A 9,368-nucleotide genomic window follows, 5' to 3' on the forward strand; every position below is an offset into this window, starting at 1 on the left:
TTGTTGTTCTTTGTCAGTGGTCTGAGAGGCAACTGAGAGCCTATCTACGACAACATCAACAACAGTAACAACAGGACTTTCCGGCTTTACACATACTTCCGTATACTACAAGTCACTGAAAAACCAAGATGGAACGTTTCCATCACAGCTATGCCCATGTACATGTCCATGAGAAGCTGACGCATCCACAGACCACTTGTCAGTCACATTGTCTGCATATCAAAGTTGTGTCTGTGGTTACAATTCAAGTAAGAAATATGGTGTCTTCTATCGTTTGGGTCTGTTTGGGATGAGCTATTCCTTTTCAACTACAATTTATGGTTACATGACGTTAAGACAATGACTTAGATAAGGATAACATGTCCTACATCGACATACTTACAAGCAAACAGCACACTTTAAGCTTAGGGACGTCTCGATTCGCAACTTTCGTCGACCACGATTTTTTCGATCCGGTACGACATAAGGTACATATACAGTCTGGTGATCTTTCAAACGACCTTAAAGACATGCTGAATCCTTACTAAGCACCACTTATGGCGGACGACGACGACTTACCTGGACTCCCCAAAACATATGTTCTTGTTTGTGGGATGGATGTACTGAGGGACGACGCCTTCATATATGCCAAACGTTTGGAAAAGGCCGGAGTAAAAGTCAGGCTAGCACATTATCCGCCAGGCTTCTATGGTATCATTACAGTTATTAACTATGTACCCATGGATACGTTCGCCTTTGAAGTCGACAAACAGGCTTTAAAGGACATGGCAGCTTACCTGAAGGAAGAACTGTAACGGTATCATGCGAAGAAATGTCAGTCATCCCAAGAAACGTGGCGTAAATATTGAATCAAGAACCATTGTCTTTCTTTTTTTAAATCTTATTTTTCATGTTATTGGAATCATTGGCATAGGTTCACTACTGGAGTCCGCTTTACCTTTGCCTTTTAATCTATGGATACAAAGTTTCGTCATTTACAATCAAAAGCTTCGAATGATTGTCATATACACAGAAATTGTATTAAATCATGAATACATTTTGTTTATAGACCAGTTGCACTAATATAGTGATTGATAACGTATTGTAGAATCCTGACGTTTAATTTTCGCATTGTACGCGGCATTATTTGGCACTTATACAGGAGGATACGTGGTGTTTACAAATCGCATCAAACAAGACTGGAAACTTTTAGATATATCGTTTTAACTGCATTGAGAAGCAATTACTGTGATGTTTGATACAATATAACTTGTAAATCAATATGGATAAAATATTGTATGGTTTTACTTGGTCATTATAACATTTTCGTATCTCACTCTTTGATGTATCTCATAGAATATCATTTCTTTACATCACATTATTCTTTTTTTTAATTTTTAATTTTCTTATTTTATTCACAATATATATCAATGTTACAGAAAGGTTTGTTGGTATCTTACAAGCATAACATATTACACTTGTTACAATGTTTGCACCAAAGACAATATGTGTTACTGTGCATATACTGGTAAAACTGGTAAATCGATATGGATAGAAATATCTCTTGGTCATTATAACATCTTTATATCTGACTCTTTAATTTTATTGGTATATCTTAGAATATGTAATTTCTTTGCATTACATTATTCTTACTACATTTTGATTCTGTAGAACAAAAATCTAATAAAGGTGTTGCTTGAAAGTTGGTGTCAGTTGCTCGCCAGACAGCAGCAGAGGCAGGCCATACACAGGGCGCACAGGGCGCAGTCCTCCGCCGCCTGGGCCTCCCGCTCACGCAGGGCAGCGTCCTGGTCATACACGTACACTGGAGGGACATCATTTACATCATTAATGAATGAATTGAGACCTTTATTGTACACATATACCCACCGGGTTAAGTACAGGTCACAACAAAAGAATAGTGAACATATACATCTATACATACATTGTCAAATTACTACAAGAATTATATTAAAACTACATGGATTCGACTTCTCGTTTCTTTGTAACGGTAAAAATGTAAGAGGAGATATGGTTTATGATCATTGGTTTGTCTGAACTCATTAGAAATATGAATATGTCTATTGCTTAGGTGTATGAAGTAGGGGAACATATGTTGTATCAGTCTATAAAGCTCAGTTCTCTTTTTGACATTTAGTTTACATTCTACTACAAAATGGTGTTCATCTTCTATTCTATTTAGACTGCAGTATTGACATATTCGTTGTTCCATGGGGGTGCGATAACTTTGGCCCCCTTCCTTCTGGATAGAGACTCTTGAGCGACAGAAATTTGATTTCTTTGACCTATCATTTTATATATTGCATATCGACTACAATTGTAAAGTTTGATTTGAAAGACAGCAAAACACACAAAAAGTACACTTCTTTATCGCTGAAATTCTACTTGATTGAGATTTCAGGTCGCACAAAGTTCGATGCCTCAGTGGATAGGGGCTATCGGTACTAGTGGTTAGCGAAATGGATTTTATTCTTGTGACATACATAACTTGGGCACAGACGTATATCAGATAAACATATTGTGTTAATCATTTGCATTCAGGAAAAAAAGCATAAAGCCATGAAAGTGGTAATATTTGGTACTTTTTGATTACCATCCTCTAAGTGCTGCTCCCATACATACAAACATCCGTACATCGGTCTGTATTCTAGGTTATACACACACATACGTTACCCATTACATTGGGCAAACATAATCCATTCTTAACTGTGCTGCAAATGGAAGAAAAGAAAAGCGCAGCCTACCAGAGTGAATTATCAACTACTCTCTCTCTATGCGCAATCATTGGTCAGAGTAAATATTTAGCATTTACAACAGATTTCTCCGAAGCTGTGAAAACAATTAGTCATGAATAAAGACTGTACCAGATTAAATTTTGGCACACCAGGGGAGAGGGTGCTTATATTGAACGTCAACTTTCATCTTTCATACTTCCGCCGGGTAACCCAAAGGCCTGAGAGACTAGTAAAAAAAACAGCGTTATTTAAGCCTTCCCAAGAATGTGTTGAACACCTGGATATCTGACGTGTGCATATCTCGGGGATTACTGATGCTGCATGGGTAACATCTGCTACCATGATTCCTTCAATCTAACCTCCCCCGGTATAATGCACCCCTATATAAGTTAACCGTGCATGGGGGAGGGGTCTGCACTAGAGATCTCTCAAACACACTGTTTTTGTGGCTCATTTACACCCGGCGCATTTATGTTAATGGAGGTTACATCTCAGCTTTAAATTCACAGATTATTTTCATGTCTTACCCGGTGCACGTGGAATCACGAGAGTTGACGTTGTATCTGAACGAAAGTCACGACAGTCTGATAAAATATGAGTGACGTCATTTCTTCCCACCTGTTTTCTGATGTACAACTGGCGGCTGTGTGGCGTAGACTGTGCCGTAGGGTGGGGCAGGGCCGGGGCCGTACCCCTGTCCGGGGGGAGGGCCACCTTGGTACGACGGGGGCGCTTGCTGGTAGCCCGCCTGTGGTGGTGGATACGCCCCCGGGGGTGGGTAGGCAGGCTGTGCCTGTGGGGGGTATGCAGGGGCACTAGGCTGCTGCGGATAACTCATTCTCGGAACCTAAGTCTGTAACAAGCGTCACAAAGCAAACAACAACAAAATAAATAAATAACTACAGCAGTTAACAAATCACTCGATAATCGATCTCTGAAGGAATTTGAATACATGATGACGAGAATGACATACTTTTCACTTGTAATTGGTTATGACGGAACTGCTGAAAACGCAATTAAAAGTAAAGTCACTGGATGACTGCTTATTACGTCACCAATATGCGTTCACAAAAACGTCACCATACACTAGCGGTCGACGACATCGGGTATGGCGCTGACTTCGTCTATATACTTAGTTTAACGTCAACAAGTGGTCGTTTAGGTACATTTCATGTTTACTGTAACAAGGCCAGAGAGACGACGTTTAAGTACTATAACGGTCCGACGGTACAAAAGAAATGGCGACTGACCCCAAACGTGCTTGGTTTCTGATCCTGTCCTAACTAGTCAAAGTTGATGAACACAGCAAGGTTCACATAACGTAACATATGGTTTATGGATAGGTTTTCGTTGTCTATATTCAACTAGCGACACACAGCCACTCCAGAACGGAGATTAAAACGCCTACATACCTTCTATCCTGTAAGACAATCCGATTTTTCAACGAGAGAGTTTTTCGTCCAGTCGCTTTGCCCTTATCGTGACCCTCCGTCACCTGACTCTGACGACATAGTCCAAAGTGCAACAGGCGGTTGTTTTCATTCGGCTCTGTTTACGCTTGGATAAGGTCCAATTGTTTTGTGTCTTTTGTACGTGCGCGTGTAGTGTTCGCATGTGTGACTTGCATTAGGCGGTTTGCATTCACCGTGTTTTGAACACTCAGATTCCTATTGAGTTTGCCTGTGTTCTGAGAAGTAATCATTCTGTGCATATGTACATGTAATATCACAAGAATTGGTATTCTGAAATATACAAATATAGTTATGATATAGAAGTGATAGAGAGGACCTTGCCAACACAAAGCTGTGTGTACAGAACGGGCCGTTCTTTCACTGTTAATAATTCATCTTAATCACGACTGTTCTATGCAGTATAGAATTTCGTCATGGGGATCAGAGAACGTATATAACACATATATTCATCATAATACATCTCAAAAAAGTAGCCATGTTAGTGAGAAAAAAATGGTAGTTATTAAAAAAAATGTAACGAAAGAAATAAGAAGAGCCCTTTCAAATGATGCTTTCTAACTGTGTCTTAAAGTCCTTGTGAAAAACAGACGTTGCTTACATAGTCATCGTGATTACATACAATTGCAAGATATACATTCATCTTTCATGCATCGTATATAAAAGCCAAACATCAATATTATTCAAGAGATTGTATAGAGATACAGAGATTCGCTAAGGATTATATGTAACATCTATCTTTTTTTATTACGCTGCATGAATATACTGTCTAAGTTTCAAGAGGCCCGGGTGTTGAAACCTCTTTGTCGACCTACACTACAGCCGAACGTCTATAACTACTACTGTAACAGTACTGAACAAACGACGGTCTCAATATCCTATATATAAGCTCATACTTAATCAAACATCAGATGTATCAACTCATAAAGTAGCTTCATTAACTCTATGACCCGTCCTGCAAAAAGAATTGAAAATTTCAGGACCATTACCTTTTCCATGCGGAAAAAAAGCAAAAAGACACTCGGTATGTAATAACCGACATAACTATTCTCTGACTTCGATTCGTCTTTGTGCGTTTTAAAAGAGAAAAAAAGAGCAATTCACGTAAGTATAGATCAAAATATCATCGATGTGTTAAATACTGATAAGCTAGTGATGACGCTTTTCAATGATTAGACCCAATATTTTCAATCGAATTCACCCCATATAGAGAAAATTATGATTATTACTTATGTTGCCTTTTTAAAAGCAACGATAGTTTCTTCGACTGATAGGAAAATTATCCTATCATCTACCACAGAGGAGTGTCGTCGGATGAACTCTAAGGCCATTGCTTGTATTTCTGGTATGTCTGAGGTGTAAGGTGTGTGTGTGATGAAGTCAAGAAGCAGCATCCCCTCCTCTGAGTTTTTCTCAAAACACTCCGTGGCGTTGACGTTGACTTTGTTCTGGAAAGAGACGTACGTGGCGCCCATTGCGTCAAGCCATCTTTTGACGTCACCGGCCATACGTAGCGATGTGTCTAAGCGGTCGCCTTGGCCAAAATACTCCCACAACTTGAGCTGGAGCTTCCCCCAATCCCCCTTTTCTGTAAATGTATAATGAGGCCAGTCAGAGTCTACAATATAATTTTTGGTATATTAATTATTACTAACAAAAAAGGGGTTGGTTAAGATGCAGCAATACATCAATGTAAACGAGTACAGAAAGACATTTTGGCGGGTTTTCTTTCAACATCGGCATTATCATCATCACTATCTACAGTACTTCAACAAGTTTTGGGGCTTTTTGGTTAGCTCCCTATAGATCTTGATGAAGGACACAATTCGTACTTATGCATGCAGTCCAAAAGTTTGATAACATAAAGTCAGAACATCAAAACCGGAATAAAGCAGTATATCTTAAAGCTTAGCTATACATGTACTGTACCTGACTCCATGGTGACCAACATGCAACCACCATCTGCCAGCTGTTCCCACATGTTCCGCAAGGTGGCGACTGGATCTTCCACATAGTACAGAACGTTGATGGCATGAATGAGATGGAACTTTGTGTTTTCTTTCGTCTGGAAGTACTCTTCTGTTGTCTGCTGGCGCCAATCATACTTGACAGCACTGAGACTTGTGTCTTCACGCACCAGCGTCTACAAGATGTCAATGAAAAGAGCAAACGATGGTTGAATAAAACAATGACACAAACAAGAGTCTTAGGACCCAAAATCTCCATGAAATTTAGTTTTTTTAATCAAATGGTGTCTTTTTTGCCATAGTGAATTGTTCTTGCCGTTGCAAGTTGTGTTTTTTTGTGCCAGTGTGTCTTTGGTTCTTATATAAACCAGACCCCTACCAATGTCTTTCTATATCCCTCAATTGTATGACCACCACCTGTCAGGCCCCTGGAGAATTGACCCAGTTTTGCTACTAACGTGACAGATGTGACCCAGTTTTGCTACTAACATGCCTAGAAGGGAGGTATAGATTTTCTTCATTACTTATGCAAATTCAGTCCCAAGGTGCATACTTTGCACTTCAGTGTGTACATCTCTGTTCAACCTACCGGTATACCAAATAGCATGACAATCTGTCGTTTCATTCTTCAGTTATTCTCCTTAGAAGATTTTTACAAATACGCCATTGCAGTTCCAGTGACACATACCAGGGGGCCCAAAATCGACCATGACCGTTGTCCTCCCGACACCTACTCACATACCAAATATCATAACAATCCATGTTCACGTTCTTCAGTTATGCTGACTTTACGCATCCGGTGACACAAACATACACACACGGTGACACAAACATACACACACGCGCACACACACGCAAACACACTAACTTTGCATGATTTGCACTTCAGTGTGTACATCTCTGTCCAAACTACCTGCGTACCAAATAACATGAAAATCTGTTGTTCCTTTCTTCAGTTATTCTCCTTTAGAACATTTTTACAAATAGGCCATTGCAGTTCCAGTGACACATACCAGGGGGCCCAAAATCGACCCTGACCTTTCTCCTCCCAGCACATACCCACATACCAACTATCATTACAATCCATCTACACGTTCTAAAGTTATGCTGACTTTGAGCATCCAGCGACACACATGCAAACGATTTTCCTCCTTACTTATGCAAATTCAGTCTCATTTGCATAATTTGCACTTAAGTGTGTACATATCTGTCCAACCTACCTGTGTACCAAATAACATGACAATCTGTCGATCCTTTCTTCAGTTATTCTCCTTAGAAGATTTTTACAAATACGCCATTGCAGTTCCAGTGACACATACCAGGGGGCCCAAAATCAACCTTGACCTTCCTCCTCCTAACACCTACCCACATACCAAATATCATTACAATCCATGCACACGTTCTACAGTTATGCTGACTCTAAGCATCCGGTGACACAAACATACACACAAACACCAAACGCACGCAAAACAGTTTATCCATGAAAAAGCCTTTTTTCGTGGAGATAACAAGTACGACCAAAACAACCTGAGTACGTGGAAAAAGCAAGATACCCTATTACACTGCACAGTAATGATAACAACCACCTTGTATTTTTCGATCATTTCTCCGGACGGTTCCACAACCCTGTTGAACACGCTGCTGTGGCGCTGCAGAAGCTTCTTTGTGATGATGCTGTCAGCTTCGCCTATAAGATAGCACAGTGCTTTTTGTCAAGTATAAGTTTGCTTACAAAGGATGGGCAATGATCCTGAATGAACCATACAAGCCTACACAGTCTACCTTTGTGTGATATCTCTGAAACTGGTCATGGGGTGTTACGCCAAAGGGCGGTTACACTGGCTGAGACAACTTTACAGATACAGATCTCGTTTGCGCTTGACCCCTAACAGTTACCACTACATTGTCGTTGCCTTCCGGCTGATAAGATTACGTATTCGGTGCCTTCAGTGTGTGTCTGCTTTCGTGTTTAAATAAGATAACTCAAGAAGCTATATATGTCTGGATGTTTGAATGTGGGTTCGGGCCTAGCTAAACCGAAGATGAGATGTGATTTTGTGTGACACCTCACCTGATCCACTCCCTATCCCCAGCACACGTACTTCGGTCCCCGCTTCACACAGAGTAGAGTCTGGAACCTTCGATTCATACGAGTGGTAGTAGCTCTCTTTGCTCATCTCAGTGGCGTCCAGGAAAGACGTGAAACTTGCCGCATAGCGCGCGGGAGAGTCGTTGTTCAGCCTGCCGACCTTTAACCTTCCTGTCGACATGGGGCGCAAGGCACTCATGTTAGCATATCAGTTACAGTAGTCCTGTCGATATTCATAAGTAAACATTCCATGGCACCGTGTGGCCATTAACTATAGTATGAATCCTTATATATTGGATTTTCATCTATACTACCTATCATAGTGACGTTTCGGTAACCCGCCTCGGCTATATTCCTCGGGGCTAGGGCCGAGGAAGGTAGCAGAGACCGGGTAAGGCAAGGAAAATCACTTTGGTAGCAAGCGTAGATAAGAAACCAATTACAAATGCATTTGTTTACCCAGGTGAAAATACTGCATGACGGTGTCTAATCCCTTGGTTCCGTAAACGTCATGATTCAGGTAATACAAGAGGGACAAAGTTTGAAGGTATCTGCAAAATGTACAAACCTGCCATGGCGATGTTCCTCGGTGCTGAGACAAAGTTTGCAGTGTCTGACCTTTCGTCAGTGTTCAGTCAGTATCCCGGCAGAGGTCGGGTCACTCAGCCGGACAATCGACGGGTCACGTGCTTCAAATTGTTAAAGATTAGCAACTTCAGCAAAGGTCTTCCGTTGTCGTCTACTACATGTTATTATCCATACTTGCGACATGAAGTTTAAGGAAGTATACATTAACGACATGACGAACATACAGTTGAGTGATGTTTTGAGACCTAACGTTACATGTATTCAGTACCTTATTTGAATGGCATGTACACAAGAGAAGTAACCTGGGTCCACGCCCTCATAACTAAAAGTGCCCAGCGCCGATGATAATGTCAATAATGTGGTGTACAGGTCATCCAGGTCAAACCAATTTCACAGTGTCTATTTCGGTAAAGACTAAAGGTCCAAAACAGATGTTCGCATATAAAGTGCTGCACATTTCAAGGGGTAATACAATAGCTGTACAGTCAGCAACCAAAAGCGAAGGACCTGGGGAGGGTAC

General features: G+C 40.8%; 2 protein-coding genes across 4 annotated transcripts; both read right to left on the reverse strand.

Moving 5' to 3' along the window:
* Positions 1 to 838: 838 nt before the first annotated feature.
* Positions 839 to 4,270, reverse strand: LOC136432712 (uncharacterized). 3 transcript variants are annotated; one of them, XM_066424182.1, is made up of 3 exons: positions 4,148 to 4,270; positions 3,354 to 3,588; positions 839 to 1,804 (listed from the first exon to the last, which is right to left on the reverse strand). In XM_066424182.1, exons 2-3 carry the CDS (start codon positions 3,571 to 3,573, stop codon positions 1,689 to 1,691), a joined length of 336 nt encoding a protein of 111 aa, XP_066280279.1. In that variant the 5' UTR covers positions 3,574 to 3,588; positions 4,148 to 4,270; the 3' UTR covers positions 839 to 1,688. The 3 variants fall into 3 exon arrangements, with proteins under 3 accessions (XP_066280279.1, XP_066280280.1, XP_066280281.1); XM_066424183.1 differs by lacking the exon at positions 4,148 to 4,270 and adding an exon at positions 3,986 to 4,093; XM_066424184.1 differs by lacking the exon at positions 4,148 to 4,270 and adding an exon at positions 3,709 to 3,837.
* Positions 4,271 to 4,923: 653 nt separating this feature from the next.
* Positions 4,924 to 9,257, reverse strand: LOC136432709 (histamine N-methyltransferase-like). Its single transcript, XM_066424178.1, has 5 exons — positions 8,829 to 9,257; positions 8,243 to 8,431; positions 7,758 to 7,858; positions 6,134 to 6,347; positions 4,924 to 5,792 (listed from the first exon to the last, which is right to left on the reverse strand). The coding sequence occupies exons 1-5, from the start codon at positions 8,833 to 8,835 to the stop codon at positions 5,434 to 5,436; spliced, it is 870 nt and encodes a 289-aa protein (XP_066280275.1). The 5' UTR covers positions 8,836 to 9,257; the 3' UTR covers positions 4,924 to 5,433.
* Between the last annotated feature and the right edge of the window lie 111 nt (positions 9,258 to 9,368).

Source organism: Branchiostoma lanceolatum, chromosome 4, assembly GCF_035083965.1.
Source record: "Branchiostoma lanceolatum isolate klBraLanc5 chromosome 4, klBraLanc5.hap2, whole genome shotgun sequence".
NCBI classification, from domain to species: Eukaryota; Metazoa; Chordata; class Leptocardii; order Amphioxiformes; family Branchiostomatidae; genus Branchiostoma; species Branchiostoma lanceolatum.